The 22,603-nt window shown below is 49.9% G+C and overlaps 1 protein-coding gene across 1 annotated transcript; it reads left to right on the forward strand.

Annotated features, from left to right (window-relative positions):
- Positions 1–921: 921 nt before the first annotated feature.
- Slc34a2 (solute carrier family 34 member 2) lies at positions 922–22,201 on the forward strand. Its single transcript, XM_028865940.2, is given in 14 exon segments — positions 922–1,008; positions 9,641–9,755; positions 9,858–9,992; positions 10,750–10,878; positions 12,485–12,628; positions 13,145–13,256; positions 15,583–15,778; positions 16,369–16,464; positions 17,096–17,216; positions 18,357–18,524; positions 19,392–19,508; positions 19,604–19,728; positions 20,345–20,396; positions 20,399–22,201. Coding segments are annotated over 13 exon segments (2,082 nt in total). The 5' UTR covers positions 922–1,008; positions 9,641–9,643; the 3' UTR covers positions 20,974–22,201.
- The last annotated feature ends 402 nt before the right edge of the window (positions 22,202–22,603 follow it).

A 22,603-nucleotide genomic window follows, 5' to 3' on the forward strand; every position in this document is an offset into this window, starting at 1 on the left:
GTGCCGCGGCTGTATTCCCGGGTTACACGGGAGGAGCAAACTGGATAGTGGAAAACAAGGGGGCAGAGCGGGGAATTAAAAGCAGGCAGCTGAGCTCCTGAGAGCTTGTCCCAGAGCAGCACTTCAAATACTAGGTAGGGACATTTAGAAATCTGGAGTTGAGGCAGAAAGGAGTGGGCTAGACTCTGTTTTAGCAGATCTAGAGTGAGCCTCTGCCATCACCCCTACGTCTTAAATCTTGGCTCCTTGGCCCGAGGCAAAGCTTTTATGCTCTGATCAGAGGTGATGTCTGTCCGCAGTGTTCAGTACTAGCCCCGGGGCTTCCCACGGCAGATCTCCCGACCACGTTATAGGGGGTGGAGGTAGAGGAAACCGACTGAAAAGAGCCATGACAAACCCTGGGCTCTCACAGTGGAGACAGCAGCCCTTTTCCAAGCCTGCCCCTCAAGACCTTCCCCAAACAGTCTTTTAAGCTCCTCGCTGGCCTTGTTCTAACTGCCCAGTCCAGACAGGTCTCAGGGCAGAGGCACCTCGAACAATCCTGGCTTTGTTGAGAAGAATCAGTCCCCGGATTTCCAGTCTGTGGCTCAGTGTCTAACCTCTTTCCAGCCCCGGGAGACCGGAAAGCTCAGGCTCCCGGGGAGATGGAGTCAGAGGGCAGGGGGGCGCCGCTGGCCGGCCTTCACAGGAACCCCGCGTGGGAGGGCAGCCGGGGGATTCGGGGGCTCGCGGGGCGCCATCCGGGCGCAAGGCCGTTCGGCCGTTCGTACTGCCGGCCTGGTCTGAGGTTACTTCCCGCAGCCCTCGAGGTCGCGATGGGCTCATTAAGCCGGCAGGTAGGCAGTGCCGTGGCGGCGGCGGCAGGCGGTCCTGGAATGTGCGAGGGGCGTGATGACAGCGACTGCCGCCGGCCTCTTTGCGCAACACCTTCTCTGTATATATACCGGGCGCTCAGCTGCGCTCCACCTGGGTGCCTCCTGCAGTCCCTTACCTGCGAAGGGAGCGCTGGTGAGTACACCTGCCTGCCTGCCGCTGCTACCGCGCTGCTGCCGGCTGCTTCTGCCCTCATGGACCTTCACTGAGTTCTTAAGTGACTTCATTCTTTGTAGACGCCCCTCCATGCTCCGCTCAGAGACTTCACTGGCTTCGCTGGCTCGGGGCTGCAGAGGAGGAAATAGACCATTTATCTTTCGGAAACTTTCAGATCTTTTGCTGTCAGCAACGACTCCTTAGTTACATGAGTGAGGTGGACCCGCCTCACCTGGAGCGTCTGGGATAGCTGTGGCCCGAGTGGCTGGGGGTGGGATCTCCACCCGGCTGGGCTCACTCTTTGAAAGGTCACTGGCGTGACTCCCTTCAGGTCCCTGCCATGCAGTTGCCCTCCTGCTGACACTTGGGTCTTTTCCTGCAAATTATATGTTCCTGGCTGCTGGAGGATGAGTCGCCTCAAGGGGGACTCAGCTAAAGGCTTCCTCCTCTCAGATGTGTTGAACAGAACCTAGGATTTGATTTCTCTGTTTAAGGCAGAGAGTACTAGCCAACAGGGTGTTAGCAACTTGAAGGAAGAATATATATGCACAGGGTTGGGGAAACCCAGCATGTTCAGGCCAGAAAGAGGAGAGTGTCTGTTTTGGAGTTCAAGTTCCGTGGGGGTAGATGCCTGCCATAGGTGCTGTGATTATTTTCTTAAACCTATGCTTTCCTACTTTGGGGGGTCTTCAGGAGAGTTTTTGTGCTAGCAGGGATGGCTCCGTCATCCTGTGTCCTCTTTCCTAACTTGCAAACTGTAACTTGCCCTCTGTTAGGCATTTTCTAGAAAAAACTCAGCCTCCCCTCAGTGGCCATTGTTTGGGATTGGGAGACTGTCTTATCTCATGCCAGCTGATAATGACCCTTTGTTTTGTAAGCTTGTAAATGGATGGCAAGAAGGGCAGGCTTTATAATAGTTTTAGATGCTACACAAGTTACCCCTCGCTGCTCCAGCCTCCTCAAGGCTACCACAACTGTGGCTGCTAGACACAAGCCAGGCACAGACTAAACTTATAGATAAAACAGCTTTGGGGGGATCTGGAGTACACTAGTTTTTGATAATGATGGCAGTAGCTTATGTTTACAAATTCAGCTTTTAAGACTCCCATAAACAAGGCAGAATATAGTTACAGGTCAGGTACCAAACTCATTTGCAACCTAAGGATTAAACTCAGAATCTTGTCAGGCTAGGTGGTCGCTATGCCACTGAGATACATCACCAGCTTTTGGGTTTTTTGAGACTTGGTCTCATGTAGGTCAAATAGTCTTGAATCAGTTATCCTCAGGCCTCAGCCTCCCAAGTGCTGGGATTATAGACTTGCCCTACCACACCTGACTAAAAGTTAAAATATAAATACAAACTAAAAGGACACCATGACAGTTGGTGTGGGCCCAAGTTTATAGAGATAGGCTAATGTCTTCAAAAATTCACTAGTATCATTCATATAAGGTCTAAAACTGAAGCCACTCTCCACTGTAAGACCTAGAGCAGTTAGTTATCCCCCCCCCCCCTTTTTTTTTTTTTTGAACAAGGTCTTGCTGTAGTCCAGGTCAACCTCAGACATGGCAATCCTCCTGCCTTAGCTTTTGCAATGTTGGGATTTCAGGCATGTCGTGCAACCACCACGTGTCTTCTGATCACACCCCTACCTCCCCCTTCAGGGAGGTATTTTTTCTGATGCTTAAAGGAAGCGAAGGAAAAGCAGCCATTAATTACTCTCAGTGATTTTGCCTTTTTTTTTTTTTTTTTTTTTTTTTGGTTTTTTGAGACTGGGTTTCTCTGTGTAGCTTTGCGCCTGGATCTCACTCTGTAGCCTAGGCTGGCCTTGAACTCACAGAGATGGGCCTGCCTCTGCCTCCCCAGAAGCAGCAAGTGCCACCACCACCCGGCGTCTTGTTCTTTCAAAGCATAGGAACTTCTCAGGCCCCCAGAGCGCATTGGCTGCATAGAGTTGAATTGTCTTTGAAGTTGTAGGGATTCTCTGACTGAGCAATCTTTCTGCATCTCAGGTTTCCTTTTGGTATGGTCATAAAGTTAGTACCAAATGATATAAAACAAATCTCTCCCTCTGTAAAATGGTATGAAAGTTGGTCTCAAAAATCACTGATGGCTGAGTATGGCGGTACACACCTGTATGTAGCCCCACTTTTGGAGAGGCTGAGACAGGAGGATTGCCAGAAGTTATGTGGGTTATATGTTATATTCTGCGCCCCCTCCCCAAAGTGCCTTAAAGTGATTGGCAATTAAGATGCGTTGATCAGTGTGCATGACTTCCAACATAGCCCAGAAGGTGCTCAATAAACGTTGGCCTGCCTTTCAGCGCCAACCACTGTCCAGTGGTCATTCTCGTGCTATAGCCATACCTGGTGTGAGGACGCAGGGCCACTGACCTGGGCCATTTCACGTTCTCATTCTTGGGCCTTGGCTAAATACAGCTGCCCCCCATCCCCAATCAGGTCCTGCACAGAGAAGCTCAAACATGCAAAGTAAAGGGTACGGGTGACTGCCAGCTGCCCCACACTTTCCTGTTTGGTGAGTCCTAGAAGAGCCCCGAAGTTTCCCCTTCTGGGCCTGCCCAGGAGGAACGAGTTCCTCTTGGCATTGTGCACCACATTGTAAAGTAGAGCCAAGAGTGAGGCTCCCCTCCAGCTCTGTGGAGAAGGGTCTGGCGTGGGCTCAGGGCGTGGGGCCCTGGTCATGATAGTTCTTGGTCTGGCTGGGCAGTTGACACCCTGTTAGATGGAATGTTTCCCTCCGTGCTTGCTGCTTCTGGCAGGTAGCAAGAGAGTGCAGGAATCCAGTGTTAGACGGGAAAGTAGGGGAAACAGTGGCATCTGGAGGTAGGAGAAGCCTTTGGAAGGGCCCAACAGCTAAGATTGACACCCCATCCTCTGCCCACCTTTCTCAGTAGTCATATCTGGAGGATTGCTGTCTGAAGTCTTTCTTGGGTGAAGCAGCCAGTCGTTACAGAATTCCTGATCACTGTATTTGAGTATCTAATTAGACACAGGAGTGATTCCTGGAGTCATGTTCCTGAGTTCTTATGAGCCAAACTGAGGCTCCTGGTGCTTGAATGGGACCTGAAGGCTTCCCTATGGCCCCTGGCTGTGAAGTTTATGGTGTATGAAGGCTTCTGGCTTTGAAAGTGTATTCTTGGGTTCACACACAGGCACACACACACACAGACACACACACACACACACACACACACACACACACACACACACACACACACACACACACTGAGCTATGTGACTTTTAGGCAAGTTTTTTCACCTCTTTGCCTTCATTTTATTGTATCCTGGAAAGAAATTCCTTTGTAGGAATAATGTCACCTCCAGGCAATGGTGTGACTATAGTCTGCTTCCTTGGTTTTCTTTGCCTCTGCCTCATTCTGCCTTTGAAGGGTCATGTCACAAGACATCACTCATATCCCTTGGGATCCTTATTGTGCCCAAAGCTGGCAATGGAGTCTCTGTAGACCAAGTCGGGCTAAGACTAGTTCATGCTGCAACTCACTTCTCCATTTAGGTCGACTCTGCCAGGCAGTACTCAGGCTTCACCGACACATACTTTCAATTAGTCTTCCTAACAGCTCCTGGAGGAATATGACACTCTTCCATTTCTGAGATGATGAAATTGAAGCTTAGATGGATCTTCAGGGCTGGCCACCCTCTACCACAGCTCTGTCTCACAGCCAGACACTAGAGTCTCCACAGAAGTATTACTTGCAGCGACCTGGAGGATCCCTGGAATGATGACCTACTCCAGGGGCCAACTGCAGGGTATTTGCTTGTTCCAGGTCTAGCCTTTGCTCCAGAGTTCCAGCTGCAGGCTCTGGGTTACCCTGCAGAGAGCACAGAAAGCTGGGAGAATGGAGCCCGGGTAACTGAGCAGCAGAGTGCCATGGCTGGATGGTTTCAGGATACATTATCTGTGGGGGTAGAAAAAGTCAGGAAGGGCATGGCCAGCCGCTTTAGGCAGCCAGGGCTGGGTGGACTGTGCTCCTCGATGCTTGCCAAGGTGCTAGTGCCTAGTGTGTGGATCTACGGCTTCTTTCCTGATCCACCAGGATGTGGCCTAAGAGGTGATGGAGGAGACCGAGTACCTGACTTGCTTCCTATGGGAAGTGTTTATGGAGTGTATTGAGTAACTGAGCTCAGAATAAGGTGGTCTCCCAAGAAGGAGCACAGGTAATCTACAGAAGTACAAACTCACAGTAAGTAAATGGCACTGGAGGTGGAGGTAGTCAGTGCAGACCTACCCACAGGGACTGGGGACATTTTTCTGTTTCCTGGCCAGTCATAGACATCTGGTCATAAAACACATCCTGTAGCTAACAGGGAAGTAACAACCCCCGTCACACCTGACTGCTGTGGTAAGTTCCTTGGCGGGGTGTAGTGGCATCAGGCCACAGTTTCTAGGGATAATTGCTCTAGCCAACAAATCTTGGCCAATCCAACTTGCATATGGCGATGAGGGACAGCCTCCTGTCAGGAAGACTCAGGCTCAAATCGCTACTTAGTCACAGTCAACATGGAGCAGTGCATTCCCTCAGCAGGCCCTGAGTGCTGGCTTTTCCGCTGGGTCGCTGTGTTCATTCCCCTGGGCACTGGAAGAGAAGCCAGCAGGCTCCTGCCCTCTGAGAACTTACATTTTATTTGTGAAGGTGAGGTAAAAGGTTCATGAGGGGAAAGCAGTCCCTGCACTTAAGATTGTTAGAAGTGGGGGGACGGATCTACAAATTTCTCAGCACGCTTCCAAGAATAGAGAGCCCATTAAGTGAGACCCCTTAGCTCCCTGGCTAACCACAAACAGCTCATTGCAATCCCCAAGGCATGTCCGTGTGTCCATCCTGCTTTCTAGTTCACATTTGTTTTCCTGTCCTGATCACTCTCCTGCACCAGCCTTTCAAATTCCAGGATTACAGGAGTTCACTACCTTGCCCAGCTTAGAGTTGGATTTTTTGGAGGGGTGGGGTGTGGGGGGGTCTGGAGATCAGTTCTCACTATGTAGCCCTGGCTAGCCTAGGCTGACCTTGAACCTCAGAGATTAGCTTGCCGGAATGCGGCACACCTGAGTGCTGCGATTGGTGTGAGCTTCAATGTTTTTTTATTTCCTCTCTTTGAGACAGGGTCTCACTGGTGCCTTGGCTGTCTTGGACGTGCTATATTTCCCCTTCCTCCGAGTGCTGGGATTACAGGTGTGCCGCCACACTCAGCCTGCACCACTTCTAATTCTGTGACTCCTAGTGAGACAATGATCTTCTATGATCATTTTAGCAAGGCACTGCATCATCGCAAGGGTACAGTGCTGGACACTGTTTTTCTGAGAAGTTCCATTAGCACGGGTGTCATTTTGCACACAGGGAAACTAAGACAGAAAGGACTTACCCAACATCACGGAGGCAAAACTGGATCTTGAACCCAGGAAGCTGCAATCCGAAAATCCAAGTTTCCTCTGGAAATGGTCTTCAGTCCCTTAGGATATTTGACAATGTTTGGATATATTGTCAAGATTGGAGTGAGGGTCTCGGCATTTAGAAGGGACAGGGATGAAGCTAAATATCCCTCAGGACACAGGACTCCCCCGCCCCCATCAGAGGCCTGCACGCCCCAGTTGTCAATGTTTAGGTTAATAAACTCCTCAGTCCATGAAAACAGCTTATCTGGAACGTAAATCATATACCAGTCATGGCCTGCCACCCTTTCCCAGTTCCCTAAGTAAAACTGTACTGCAGGAAGACAAGTCATGCTGATGTTACGCCTTAACATTGTGGGTGAGGCTGGGCAGTGGACAGTGATGGCGCACGCCTTTAATCCCAGCACTGGGGAGGCAGAGCCAGGTGGATCTCTGTGAGTTCGAGGCCAGCCTGGTCTACAGAGCAAGATTCAGGCCAGGCACCAAAACGACACAGAGAAACCCTGTCTCGAAAAACCAAAACCAAACCAAAGCAAGACAAAACAAAAATTGTGGGTGAGGCCCCAACCCGGCAGAACTGTAGAAAGTGCTGTCCTTAGCTGCCAGGCTGCTTCTGTGGTCGTTTTGCCAGCCCTTTGGTGCATAGAGCCTGACTAAGAACACATATCAGGCACCGGGTTGGCACCGGGTAGCTCTCTGATGCTCGTTAATGGTCCTGGTTATTAGAGATTAAGAGATGTCATAGTGATATGTGCTGGAGTGCCAGATGAGTCACACCGAGAGCGCGTGCGGGGACTGAGAAGGCCAAGGCCAGAGCAGAGGAGAGGAGCGGGGAAATCTGGGTCGAGGACTGAAGCGCTGTCCCTATCAGATAGGAGTGGGACCCCAAAGTGGCAGGGAGAGAAGAGGGATCAGTTGAGGGCGGTAATGGGTCATAGGATGTTGGGGAAACAGTGTATGGCACAGCTGTGTTAGGAAGGGTCACCCATGGGGAGATGGAGGGCAACACGAGGAAGTTGTGACTCCGTTCACTTGGGATCTGCGGATGGCGGGACATGCGTCCAGGTAGAACCAGTAGCTCTGAGGGGTTTGGGAACAGTCCGATGACTTTAAAGGTCTAGAACAGTGATAGGAAAGTTCTGCTGAAGGGAACATGTGTTTTGACGGAAGGGTGTAGGGTTAGCTTAAACTGGGGGTGAACCTGAAGTAGAGCCTGCGAGAGATGTCCAAGAATGGCAGCCTGCAGGTGGAGAGCACCAGGGAGAACGCAGGTCAAAGGCTCCTGCGTTCAAGCGCCTAGGGCAGGAAGCTCTGGTTTCGGCCACAAGTCCGATTCTTCCTTCCGCCTGCCTTGTGTGCCCAGGAAGGCTGCCACTGACTCCATTTTCCATGTGAGGTGCAGCAGCAAGGCGTCCAGTCACCTTGCGCTGGACCCTCACTCTGAACCACTTCCTCCTGTGTAAATACCATGAGGTCACCTCACAGAGAGCTGGGGGTGTGGCAAACCTATACAATTTGATTGTCCCTTTTTGTGGTTGCCCGGGGTCTCGGTCTTAGCTGTGTTAGACAAGTGTTGGGCCCCTGGGCCAACTTCCCAGTCCAGTGCGTGTGTCCCTGCATGTTGAGATCCGGTCCTCTAACCCAGCCTGATCTGGAACCCCCTATGTAGCAGGGCTGGCCTCAGAATCACCACGAGCCGTATACTTGGCTAGAATCAGCCCTTTTAACTGGAAGTTGGATAGGTGTGGATATCCCGCCCCCACTCTGAACCCCATGGAATGATTTTGGATCTTAGTTACCCTAGTGCAACCTTGCCAGACTGGGATAAAGTACACCTCTTATTCATACTAAAGAGTGTTTGCCTAAGTTTGGTTTTGCTGACCACCTTTAATGATTTGCTATCTGTTATACTTTGATCTGCCTTCCTCCTTTTTTTTTTTTTTTTTTTTATTTTTACAAATCTGTAAATGACTCAGCAGGAATACCTTTTTTTTAGTCTGTTTCCATCTCATCAATGAATATGTATTGGGCCTTATCTTGGGCTAGGCAGAGCTTCGGGCCCTAAAGGTGCCTCTCTCTCCGTAGTGCCTGTCCTTTGGTAAACAGGAAGTAAAGGTCAGCTGGTTCAGGGAATCCTCAGGAATTGACCAGGATAAGGCAGGTGTTTCTGAGAGCTCATGTTCCTTCCCTTCTAATTCCCATAAGGGAAATGGTTAGGCCTGAGATGCAGGATGAGTGAAGGTACATTAATTAGCCTTAGGGCCATACACTTTTGAGAGCTTCCAAGCCGGTCTTAGAGCATCTTCTCCAGTATGGTACATCTTTGTCCAGAGATATGCTCCTTCTCTAGTCTGGGCTGCCCTAGAGCTTCGCTACATGACCCAGGCTGGCCTTGAACTCATGGAGATCCTCCATGCCTCAGGCTGCTGAGTGCTGGGATTATAGGTGTGGAGCAGCATGCCTAGCTACCACAGCGCAGCAGATTACATTCTGCCTCAATCACCACTTAATTTGCATATCTTGAATTGCTGATGAGGTTGAACTCTCAGCTGTCTGTACTTCCTTTTCTGTGAATTTTCTGTTCTCTGGATTGTTCTGCTTCGTGGTGTCAGGATAGGCTGCGAGCTGTGGCCAGATAGGTGAGCTGGCATTGTAACTAAGAGGGACATTGTGGAGAAAATGGGTTACGAGGAAATCTCTGCAGGGGCCGGAACAAGGCAGCTCTTATAAAAGGGCCATTGATCATGGTAGGGTGACCCAGCGATAGATGCCATTTATCAGCCCTTTGACCTCCTTACCAATCCCAGAGCTCAAGAAGTATGGAGGAAACGGGTACTCAGTGCTTGGAGGCATAAAGAAAGGCCCTTGGCCTAAGGCACATCTACTCATGAGTGACACTATCACATTTTCAGAGAAGACCCAGACGGTAGGGAGAACAGGTGGGCTGCCTAGGAGTAAATACATCATACACTTGCATTAGCATATGTGGATGTCAAGAGCACTGGGTGAGGTTTGGTGCTGATTTACGGTTGAACTTGTCTCAGTGCCAAGAGCAGATGGAGTCCACTGGTACAAACACCTCTTTCCTGCCTCCCATTCCGAAGTAGAAGATTTGCGAAGGAGTGACTTCTTCTCAGGCAACTGTTCCATCAGTGACGACATCCTTAAGCTCTGTCTTCTCTTTTGCAGATCATGGCTCCTTGGCCCGAGTTGGAAAATGCCCAGCCCAACCCCAATAAATTCATTGAAGGGGCCTCAGGTCCACAGTCTAACCCAGTAGCCAAGGAGAAGGAGGCCGGCAAAAGTAAGTGCTCCTCACCAACTGGGGGCAGGCCCCCTTGGAGGACCCCCCCGCCCCCAAGACTCAGCTCTCATTGCTCATGGCCTGTGCCACTTGTTTGAGCAGATGACAGTGGGACTCCCGTAACCAAGATTGAACTTCTACCCTCCTATTCCACCGTGGTCCTGATAGAGGAGCCCGCTGAGGGGAGTGACCCCTGGGACCTGCCTGAACTCCAGGACACCGGGGTCAAATGGTCAGGTAAGTGGCTGTCCAGCGTCCCGCAGAGACCAGCAAGAAGGACACAGTCAATCTACAGCATTTCCCTAAGTCTGTCAAGTTATCTAAAGAACGATAGCTTGGGGACCCTTTGTTCCTTCCAAGCACCAGGGACCAAGGCCGTAACAGAGAGATCCAGTGTATGCTGATAGGTTGTAGGTGCTGAGAACACAGCCAGCGAAGCTGGGGTGACCGTGAGCCCAATTCTCTTCCAGGTGTGGGGTTCCGATCAGCCTGTGGACCAGTCAGCTAGGATAGGCTTGGGTGGTGGGAGGGGAAGGGAATGAGTAGGAGAGGCAAAAAGACACTATTGTAGCTTAGCTGGATGGGTAAGGCCCGGGCCCTCACCAAACTGCAGCTGTGACTCCAGGGGTTATCTATCTGTGCTGTTCTCGAGGTGCTTTGTGGAGCCATTGCCTGTGACCCTGCATCGGGTGGCGAGTAACTACCTGCTCCCTCAGTGACGTTGTGGTTCTTCACTTGAACATCCCTTCTAGTCTGCACAGCGAGCGCCCCCTCCTCTCTGACTCTAGAAACACTCGGGAGGGTCCAGTGAAATGCACCATCCTAAAGAGAACTGCCAGGAAACCCGCGGCAGTGGACGCTGCCCCGTTTTCCAGGCCTTGATATAGGAGCCAGTGGCGACAGGAGGTAGAGCTGGGTGCTCGCTCCCCAAACATCACTGTTCCAGCTGGGAAGATCCTAACTGTTGTGCATTCCTTCCCGCATCCCGCCACAGAGAGAGACACCCGAGGGAAGATTCTCTGCGTTTTCCAGGGGATTGGGAAATTCATCCTTCTCCTGGGCTTCCTCTACTTGTTCGTCTGCTCCTTGGATATACTCAGCAGTGCCTTCCAACTGGTTGGAGGTAAGGACCTCGCAGAGGCCTTTAGGGCTGGAGGTGGGTTATTCTTGACTCCCGAATTTCATTCGCAGGGAGTGTGTGAGGGCCAACCTGACAGGCAACTCAGACGTCCCCTATCATGGAGAAGAAGATTGTAACTTCTAAGTGGCTTAGGTGGCTTAAGGCAGGAGCCAGGGCTGGAGCTGATCTTGGCTATCAGAATCCCTTCTATTGTACCCAGCAGGAAATTGCTTGACACCTTTTATCTGGGGATCCCTGCTGTCTCTAGGCTTCTGTCTAGAGAGTATGGGGAAAAAACAAAAACAAAAACAAAAAACCTCGCAGGCCAAAGCAAGTAGGAAAGATGAAAGCAGGCTTCTTGCTAGGAAGACCCCACAGTAGATGCCTTCCCTGGCCTGAACCCAGGACACAGAGGCAGGTGTTCCAGAAACCCAGAAGTGAAATGGCCATGTGTGCTCAGTTAACTGTGGACCCTTCATGGGTGACAACAGATAGATAGTTCCCTGAGTGGCCCTGTCTGGAATAGTCCTTCCTAAAGTCCCTCCCTTTTCTAAGGGAGAATTAAGGCTCAGAGGTCACTAACTAACCAGACTTTAAACACAGCCTGTAACAAACACAGTGAGGAGTCCAGAGCACGGATCAGGATCAGGGGGTCACAAAAGCCTGTGGGGTTCTGCTTCTCCTGCTGCCTCAAGCTAAATAAATAGAAGTTTGAAAGTCTGTTTTTTTTGTTTGTTTGTTTGTTTTTTGAGACAGGGTCTCTATGTAGCTCTGGCTGTTCTGGAACTCCCTATTTTGACCAGGATGCCTTCTAAACTTTCAGATCCAATTGCCTCTACTAGGATTAAAGGCATGCTCCACCACATTCTTTCCAAGCCTGTTTTAGGACAGGGTCTCACTATTTCTGGCTGGTGTGGAACTCACAGACATCCTCCTGTCTCTGCTTCCCAAGTTCTGGGATGAAAGGGATGGGCCACCATGTCCAACTGAGCTGATCTTTCTGACCTGAGAGATATATAGGCCGTGGTAGGTTAATTGCTAGAGGTAAATTGACCATCGAATGTGATAAATCTCACTGACCGGTGGGAACATCCATAAGAGGCTTGGCTTGTGATAATGATTATCTGGACAATTCACATCGAGTCCTTCTCTAGGCATCCATTATAGAATGGGATGGGGAAGGACTGAGGGCCACATAGGTACACTCCCAGAGAAACCTCTGGAATTCAGTGATGAGAATAGCTGGAAGTACTAGAGAATAGATGAGAGAGAATATAGAACAGAGGAATTAGGATTTATACTAAGCCCAGAGAAGACTGGAAGGCTGGCTGACTAGAGAGGTTCAAGGTAGGAAGCTGTAGTGTGAAGGGAGAAGACCCATGGCTGAGGGTGGAGGTAAACCGTGTCCAAGACACGGAACTGGAGGCTCACATTGACAGACAGCTTCCCTCCCAGGACAGCGCAAGGAAAAAGAACGGGAAACAAGACCCACAGGCCCAGCTGAGCTGGAATCTGGGCTCCCACTCCAGACAACTGGCCTTGTGTGGGCCTTAGGACTGGGTACCACCACCCCAACCCATCCTCACATGACCATCATTTGTTCTTCCAGGGAAGATGGCCGGACAGTTCTTCAGCAACAACTCCATCATGTCTAATCCCGTGGCCGGGCTAGTGATTGGCGTGCTGGTGACCGTCATGGTGCAAAGCTCCAGCACGTCTTCGTCCATCATTGTCAGCATGGTTGCTTCCTCACGTGAGTTGGACTTGCTCAAATTCTATCTAGACCACGTCACAATTAACTCCCTTCCCATCTTTTTTTTTTATGCCAATATTTTAGCCAAAATTAATAAGAGTTTTTCTATATTGTGAATTTGAGGCCAGCCTACACTACACAACACAATGACTCATGAGCCTTTATGCCACAGATGGTATCCTTATCAACCATGGGACTCATCCATTCCTTTAGTCACTGACTGATTCCTAGTGTCCTGTGAGATGGTTTGATGTCCATCTTAAAGCAAGGCCCATAGGGCTTCAGGGGATCAGCTAGTGCCCTAAAATTACATTCAAGAATGGGGTTCGTATAGATTCATCAACTCCCTTTCTGAATTTTAATAGCTGTGTACTGTTATGTATGACACCCCACCCCCCATAGAATCTAAGAGCTGCTTTCTAGAATAATCGTTCATCCCACATTGGGATGTGTGGAACATGGCCTTCCTACCTTGCAGGCTGCCTCACAGTTCTTTTCTTCTTCTCTGCCCTTCAGTGCTGACCGTGCGGGCTGCCATCCCCATCATTATGGGGGCCAACATCGGAACCTCCATCACCAATACTATCGTGGCCCTTATGCAGGCAGGAGACCGGAATGAGTTCAGAAGGTAGGAATCGCGGGGCAGGCTTTTTGTGCCCACCGGGTCTGTCGTGGGAGTCCATACCTTTATCTAGTCATGAAGCTGTGCTTGGACCTTTACCCGGAAGGAGCCTCAAGAGTCCAGTGAGGGTTGGGGACCCTAGTTGATTAAAATCCACTTACTGATCTGCAGAGCCAGAATAATACTATCCAGCACCACTAGGTTACTGTAACGATTAAACAGCCATGCAAGCAAGCACCTGGCACCGAATCAGGGTACATGAAAGGTAAGCACTAGCTAGACATGTACTGCGGGGTGGTGGCATTAAAACAAGGCCGGTTGGGCGCGGGCTTCACTGTCTCACTTAGTCATAGATAATTATAACTTCCTAAAACTTCCATTTGGGGCTAGCTCAACTAACACTACCTCTTCACCTGGAAGCCGGCGCAGGCAAATATAGTCTGTGATGTATATGATACAAAAATAGCGCAGTTGGAAATAATAAGCAAAGGGAACCCTCTTAAAATGTTAACGTGGGAATTAAGCCCATTTCCCAGCTTTTCTAACCAGCGATAAGCTCTTACCAGAGCTTATTAAAATACAGAAGCAATCCCCAGCTTGTCGATGATGCCATCATGGTGTGGTCAAGCAGCTGGCATTACAGCAGGTTGTCGGGAGACAGGTCATGTTTGTCGTGTCTGCTGGCGAATCGACTATCACCGTGGTCCATCTACCTGAGCCACCTCATTTGGTTCCTGATGACATGTCTTGATGGACGTGATAATACACCTCATTAAGGCAGACGCTCTCTAATTTGATCTTCTCATCAAGCCAGACAGCCTGCTCTATTCCCCATCATACTCATCTGAAGCCAAAGGAGACGAGGTGATGTCATTGACTGGCACAGGCAGGACTCAGTTAGGTTTCCATTCTGGAAAATTTGGTCTCATCTTAGGATTACTTACACTGATTGATGCCATGTAGCCTAAGATCTGTTGAGGTGCCTGTATGCTTGGGTATAAATGACTTACACGCCCCCTACTATTTCAGTACGCTTTCCATAACCAATATTGGTTGTGGGATTGGTTGCGTGTAACATCCTTCTCAAAGGTTTGGATTATTGCCTTAGATATCTACAATAATCACTATATGGAATGTTTATAGGGCTCCTGCACATTTTACTGAGCACCAGGAAATGTTTGAATCATTTTCTATTTCATCAGTAGTATATGCAAGTCTCTTAAATTGCCCTCTCCAGGATGAATGAGAGTAGCTAATACCAGAGAGCAAACATCGGAACTTGCAATACATTTCTTTTACTAGTAAATTAGTGTTTCCCCATCCGCTTATCAAGTGCTTCTCTCTTGAAGGAGAGTGTCATATACCAAGTACACCCAGTGGTAGGTATTTTCTGACATGGAGATATTTCTAGAAGGAACATTTTCAATTTTCATTGAGGAAAAAGCCTATAGCACTATTTTCTGCCTGGCTTGGGATAGTTTCTTAATTTGAAAGTTATATGTCTCAGAATTTTGAGGATTTTTAAAGGTTTAGAATTTGGGGGCTGTTAAGATGGCTCAAGTACTTATCTGGTCTTCAGAGGACCTGGGTTTAGTTCCCACAACCCATATGGTGGCCGACAACTGCCTGTAGTTCAAGTGTACAGGCATCTGGTGGGCTCCTGTACCATTGTAGTGCATGTACACCAAGGCACACACGTGCAAGTTGGTAAGAAGATCCTGATTGTCTGCTCTCCACTTGTCAAAGGTCAGATTGCTTTCCAAGCAGTTGAAAATGGAAAATGGTCTAAGCACAGTTGAAGAGGTGGCTCAGTGCTTCAAAGCACTTACTGCTCTTGTAGAGGAACAAGGTTTGAGTCCCAGTACCCATACACTGACTCTAAACTATATATAACTCCAGTTCCAGACGATCCAGCAAACACAGAAGTGGTGTACACACAAGCATGCAGAGAAAACATTCACAATAATTTTAAATTAAAAATTAGTAGTGTACTTGCCGGTATGTATGTATGCACCACATACATGGTTGCTGACACTGGAGCTGTAGGCACTGGGAATTGAACCCAGGTCCTCTGGAAAAACAGACAATGTTGAGCCATTCTCGGGCCTTAAAAATTTGGGACTGGAGGGCTTGGAGGTGGTCTTAATGCAATTCTGCTAAACAACGGTTGTTGGGATCCTAGCTCTCAAATACAATCTAGTGGGCTGACAATGTCCCACTAGATCAACTAACTACCTGTGTGTACTCGGGCGGATGACAGCAAAGACAATGCCCAACTGTCTGGCATCACCTCACTCAGAATATAATATTAGTGGTGGCTTCTGTCCCTTAGGGCATTCGCAGGGGCCACTGTCCATGACTTCTTCAACTGGCTGTCTGTGTTGGTGCTCTTGCCTCTGGAGGCTGTCACCCACTACCTGGAGCTCTTGACCAACCTTGTGGTGGACACCTTCCCATTCAAGAATGGAGAAGATGCCCCTGACATTCTGAAAGTCATCACAGACCCCTTCACAAAGCTCATCATCCAGGTAAGGGCTATGCTAGTACCCCCCTCATCTCCAGAGGCTAGGAACTAGAACAAAAGCCGTGGGTGTAGTTGTGAGTGAGTGTCACCTTTATTTCCTTGACATCAGCCTGGTTTGTCCTCTTTATTGGGTTAGGGACTGATCGGGTGAGGTTAGGGGTGATGAGCACTTCTGAGTGAGCATTTGTAGCCACATTTTTTCCTTATTTGTCAACACAGCTTATTGATGGTTACTGTCCTTCTCATCTGAGGCCAACCATGCCCTATGGTCCTTGGTGTCTGCCCTAGATATTGATAGAGAAAGGGCCATCTGGGACTTGAACTTAGACAGCAGGTGTCTACAGCCTACTGGCTATTAGTGTGCTCTTGCCATATAGTCCCCCTCGGAGTATCTGCCAATCTCTAGAGGATAATGCTCTTCTCTTGGAAGGTTATGATTGGGTGGCGGGGCTAGAGGTCTTTGCACACAGTGAGTGGATTGGCTCACAGTCACAGCCCCCAACACACACACTTCAAAGTGCCCTGACAGCCACCACATCTGTTAAGCATCACTACCAGGATGTGCTGAACCTTCTCCCCTATTGATCCCCTCAGTTGGATAAAAAGGTCATCCAGCAAATTGCAATGAATGACCCAGAAGCCCAGAACAAGAGCCTGGTCAAGATCTGGTGCAAAACCATAACCAATGTGGTAAGTGTCAGGGATGTCACGGGGCAGGTGGTGGGCGATGATGGATGAGTAGGTGTGCCACCTGAAGGGTTCAAAAGCAGTAAATCAAAAGTCAGTGGGGGGGGGCAGGGAAGAAATGAGGCTCCTGGGAGTCCAATTTGGCCCCTTCCTTTCGGGGAGACAGCCACCTCTGCTTCACACTCCTTGGCCTGGTATAATGCTGCACCCCTCACTGAAAAGGCTGCCTTGTTTCTGCTGCCTCTTTGCTCTTGTTTTGGAGTTCACGAAGTCTATGCCCCACAGCACAGACTCTTCTTCCTGAGGAGGCACACACATTATATTGCGACTCTGAAATAGGAAACTCACCTACCCAACCTGCTATGCAGTATGGGTGTGGCTTTCCCTTAATTCTTGTGTGCGTGTGCGTGCACACACACATGTGTACATGTGTACATGTGTGCGCACAAGGCAGTTGATAAAATAACGAAACCGATTTTATTATCCAGTGGCTCCAAGCGCCTTTCCACTAAGTCTTCAAGGGGAGGAAGGCATCCCTATGACGGAGCCATTGCATAGACCCAAGGGTAGTGCTCCCCTCAGTCCCCCCTTTGTCTGTTCCCCACCATGGACACTTCTCATGTTTGTCATTTAGACTCAGATGAATGTCACCGTTCCCTCATCTGATAACTGCACCTCTCCTTCACATTGCTGGACTGATGGCGTACAGACTTGGACCCTCCAGAATGTCACCCACAAGGAGAACATTGCTAAATGTGAGTGGGAGTTGGCTGACTGGCCACCTGGGTGGGTAGTCTAGTGACGACAGGAAAGAAAGAAAGATTAGCCCCGGCCTTTTGGTGACTATAAACCCAAAAAACTTGTGATGGGATTCTACCGCTCCCTTGGTGTGCCTAAGTATCCCTTTGTCAATCAGTCAGGGGTAATTGATGGCTGCTTTGATTTTGTGGGATCTATTCATTCGGTGAGTCCCATCTGAACAAGGCATTGAGCCCACCTGATACTCCCATATTTAGGAAGACTTTCTTCCTTTTAACCTATCTGGAATCCTGGTTCCTCCCTATCCCATCACCATGAGTACCTTGATACAGTGTGATTCTGTCCACAGAATCAGGTGAACTTGTCACCCTAATCCTCGAGTTGCTACCTGTCGGTAGAACTGTGCTTCCCTGGATTTGTCACAAAGGATATATTGGAAGGACTTTAGTTAGTAATGCCTCCAAATGCTTTGTAGTAAAAATCACGCAGGGACCAGTGGTAGAAGAGTTGGGCTGGACACCTGGGCCTGCCCATCACAAGCTGTGATTTAAGGACCTCACTTCACCACCTTCCATTCCCAGGAAGTGCAACTTGTTAACACACATTGGGGTCAGAACCGGTGGTAGCTGCCTGTGATCACAGGAGGTTGACGTAGGAGGGAGGATCAAGCTATTCTCCAGTGTGGAGACTAACTAGCCAGGACTATACCAGATCCCGTCTCAACAACAAAAAACTAGGGGCTGGAGACATGGCTCACCAATTAAACTCACATACTTACTGTTCATGTGAAGAGCTGCAGTTCTGCAGCAGGTGGCTTCCAACCACCTGTAACTATACTTCTAGGGAATTCTGACTTCCGGTTGGTCTCTACAGGTACCTGGCATGGGCGCATGCGTGCGCGCACGCACAAACACACACACACTGAATCTTTAAAATGTTTTTTAAAGCTTGTTTTAAAACAGCTTGCAAACAACACTGTCTCAAGGCAAACTTCAAAGAAGGACCTTGTTAGCCTGAGCTCCCAAGTGTCTAGTTGCCACTCAAGATTGTTTGGTTCTATGAAAAAGAAGGAACAGACGCCAGTCTCTGGACAAGGCGCCTCCCACCATCTGACAAGGCTTTTTGTATTTCTTCAGGCCAGCACATCTTCGTGAATTTCAGTCTCCCAGATCTTGCTGTGGGCATCATCCTGCTTACCGTCTCCCTTCTGGTCCTCTGTGGCTGTCTGATTATGATAGTCAAGCTCTTGGGTTCTGTGCTCAGGGGACAGGTCGCTGTTGTCATCAAGAAGACACTTAATATGGGTAGGTTCAACACTTCAGCCTTGTTGTGGTCTTTTGGGGATGGCATTGTGTGGACAGCTGAGTGGGGCTCTCCGATTTTCATCTTGCCATCTCCTGTATGTGGAACTCATTCTTGGATCCACTGAGCTGTAGTGATTGAGCTGTTATGTTTCCTGGAAATTGTCTGGGATGTCCCATGTAGGTCAGGGAGGGGAAAACAGGTACAGGCTCCCATTGCAGGGTGGGTAAGGCCCTGAGAAAGAGCCAGAGGGTTAAGCCTTCTCATAGGCAAGACTGTAGAAGTACCCAGACTACCACAGATCTGCTCTTAGTAGCTCTTAGGGAAAGGAAAATTGGTATCCAGGCTAGTCCACATTTATCCTCATTTCTCCTGGGGCTCTGGAGAACTATGTCAGCCTATGAAGCTCACACTGTTCCAATAGGAGTTAGTAAAGTACCCCATCCAATGAGCATGAAAACGCCATTCCTCCAGTCTCAATGTGGCCATGAAATGCATCCCGGGGCCTTCTTGAGAGGGAGCCCCATACTTAGGTGTTTGCCAGAACCAGGGGCCCAATTCCATGCAGAGTTCATAGCTTATCTCTGAATGTGAAACAATGCCAGACCGGGCTAGGAAGGGGGCGGGTATTCCTAACTCCCCCTCTGTCTGTCTGTGTTTTTGTCTGTCTCTCGACCATATCCTTGGCTTACATGTGAATTTGCAGAATGACCTAGGTTGGGGAAGGAACCTGGCAATCTCAAGATCATGTGCGGAGTACAATCCTTTGCCTTAGCCTCTGCTCCTGGGTCCTCAGGAAGTGCCAGCAGCCCCCCCCCCAATGCCATCCCCAGGACTTGTGACATACCTTTTTTCTCTGTGTCTTCCAGATTTCCCCTTTCCCTTTGCCTGGCTGACTGGTTACTTAGCCATCCTTGTGGGGGCAGGCATGACCTTCATCGTGCAAAGCAGCTCCGTGTTCACTTCCGCCATGACGCCACTCATTGGTGAGCTTTTGTCCCAGGGTTCTCCCTTGGGTCCCCATTGTCTCTTCCCACGGTTACTCGGGCCCCATGCCCTGCGTTCTGTGCTTTCTCACCAGGTATTGGAGTGATCACCATCGAGAGGGCGTATCCACTCACGCTGGGCTCCAACATTGGCACCACCACCACCGCCATCCTGGCAGCCTTAGCCAGCCCAGGCAGCACCTTGAGGAGTTCTCTCCAGGTCAGCACCTGATGCTGGGCTTGGGTGGGATGCAATCCATCTGCGGTTTTGCAAATCAGTGGTTTGTTTTATTTATTTTTTATTTTTTGAGTTTTGAGTCAGAATCTCACGGAGCCCATGTTGGCCCCAAACTCATAAAAATGGCCTTGAGAACTCCTGTGACCTCTTGTGTGCTGGGATTAAATGCACACACCACCATACCCAGCCTGCAGACTCTTTTCTCATATATAACATGCCTTCTGTGTTACAGCCAAAAGGCAGAACAAGGAAGGATGCTGGGAGAAGAAGCCACAGGGAGCCAGGTGTGAGGGCTCTAGGGGTTCCTAAGAGGCAGGTGTTTAAAACAGCTCTGCTGAGACCCGAGAGGCCCAAGGCATGGTGAAGCAGCAGGCGAGGCCATGTTAGGGGACACCTTCTGACCCGAAAGCTGAGCTATTCAGAGGAGTCATTAGCTTCCTTCCATTATCCAAGCAGTGAAGTCATGTGTGTTCACAGAATATAAAACTCTGCACAGGCCCAGCCATGCACACACCCGGGAAAGACACTGGCTGACCTCTGTTTCTCCCCATCCCCCTAACCTCTCTCTCCCCCCCTCCCCCGACATCCTCGATTTCAGATTGCCCTGTGCCATTTTTTCTTCAACATCTCCGGAATCTTGCTGTGGTACCCATCCCATTCACCCGCCTGCCCATCCGTCTGGCCAAAGGCCTGGGCAACATCTCTGCCAAGTACCGCTGGTTCGCCGTCTTCTACCTCATCTTCTTCTTCTTCCTGACCCCGCTGTCGGTGTTTGGCCTGTCCCTGGCGGGCTGGCCCGTGCTGGTGGGCGTGGGCGTGCCCATCGTCCTGCTGCTGCTCCTGATCCTGGCCCTCCGGATGCTGCAGGCCCGCTGCCCGGGCTCCCTGCCTCTGAAGCTCCGCGACTGGAACTTCCTGCCCTTGTGCATGCACTCTCTGAAGCCCTGGGACAACGTCATCTCCCTGGCCACGACCTGCTTCCAGAGGCGGTGCTGCTGCTGCTGCCGCGTCTGCTGCCGAGTCTGCTGCATGGTGTGTGGCTGCAAGTGCTGCCGCTGCAGCAAGTGCTGCAGGGACCTTGAGGAGGGGGAAGAGGAGCAGGATGTCCCAGTCAAGGCCTCTGGGGCCTTCGACAACGAAGTGATGAGCAGAGAGTCCCAGGATGAGGGCAAGGGGCAAGTGGAGGCCATGGGCATGAAGGCCATGTCCAAAACTACGGTGTTCTAGGGGGTGGGGACCTAGGAGGCAGGGGAGAGGAGACCTAAACCCCGTGGGATCCACCCCTCCCAGGTCTCTTGCTCCCTCACCGGGGTTCCTGAGGAGAAACGGAGTTGACATCAACTCCAGCTCTCCTTCCACCAGAGCTTCTGCCTGTAGGTGAACTGGACCTTTCTGGTCCCGTTTCCCGAGCGACTCCCTCCCTCTCAGAAGACAGAGTACGCAGATTTAGACTGTGAATGTGGCCCCAGAGATGACAACATCCACTGCTTGCCTAGACTATGCTTTCAAAGGCCGTCCTCATTCAGAGGATAAGTGTTAAAGGAGGCACTAGGGAAGGTTCTGGAAAGGGGCCCATGGAAGACTATATGTAAATATATGTACAAAGCTGACCTTTCTTGGTATAAAGCTTCAACCGCTTTTTCTTTTTTTTTTTTTATCAAAGTCTATTCCCCACACCCAGTAGCCCCTCCTAGGCATCCCTGCCCCAGACCAGCCAGTTCAGACAAGATGAAGTAATTGTTTGGAGGCCATAGATAGGTGTGAGCCTTTCTAGTTTACGTCACAGGACAACCCATTCTCCATCAGGGCCTGGGCTAGATGGGTATGGCCAGTCCAAGCAGTTGACCACAGTGGTCTCATCCTCGGCTTTCTAGGACTAGGGGTTCATGACATGTTGGGTTCACCCATTAGTTTGCACACCTACGATTCTTCACTGGACTCCTCTAGAAGCAAATTGTGAGGCATTGTGGCTTACAGAGCAATGGCACTCTCTTGGTCAGGTAGCGATGTCACTGATGGGGCTTTACAGACCTGTGTCCCAAGTCTTCTCTCCATCGCTTCATCCGGGATCATCTGCCTGTGAGGGGTCCCGTTTGGTCCATTTCTTTCCTGCAAGGAAACTTCCTGGGCCGGCTTTGGGTGGCCTGATTCATCCATCCACTTCCCCTCCCGTCATGGATTCATTGGGATTCTTCCCGGCTTCCCACAGGTCAGCTCTGTCCTGCCTCCCTTCCACACCTACAGAGCTCCAAGGGAATTGTCCGGAGGGAGGAGATGGGGAGTGGCTAGACACTCTTAATATCATGGTGAAGCTCAGAGTTCGTGGGTGAACTCTGGGTAAAGGGTGAGCTCCTATTCACACCAGATGAACCTTTACTGTGCCTTTTAGAGCCCCCCTGTTACTCCTACCACAGCTTTTCAGACATCAGCCCCCCACCCCCGTAAAAAAAAAAAACAAAACAAGCCTGAGCTTGATTCAAGCGAGGCAGTGTGACTGTACCACAAGCCTGCCCTCCACATCCTCTCCCAACACACTCTTCACCATCTGAACAGGCCGAGATGCCAAATTGAGCCCTTCTGTAGATAAAAGTTCCCAAACAGCCATTTATGTGGCATATTTATAGCCCTGCATCTGTACAGAATACTCTGTAAGTTATATAGTACATAGCGATATATTTTATAGTGTCTCATTTGGAAATGAGGCAGGGTTCTTTTATGTACTGTGAAGAACAGAAAGAGCACCTTTGTATATTTTGTAATACTGCCTTTAAACATGCCTCTGAGGCCACCCCGCCCCGCCCCCTGTAAATATGTATGTGACACCCCAGGAGGTGGCTTTGACTCTGTTGATTTCTTA

The sequence above is a fragment of the Peromyscus leucopus genome, chromosome 10, assembly GCF_004664715.2.
Source record: "Peromyscus leucopus breed LL Stock chromosome 10, UCI_PerLeu_2.1, whole genome shotgun sequence".
Classification (NCBI taxonomy): domain Eukaryota; kingdom Metazoa; phylum Chordata; class Mammalia; order Rodentia; family Cricetidae; genus Peromyscus; species Peromyscus leucopus.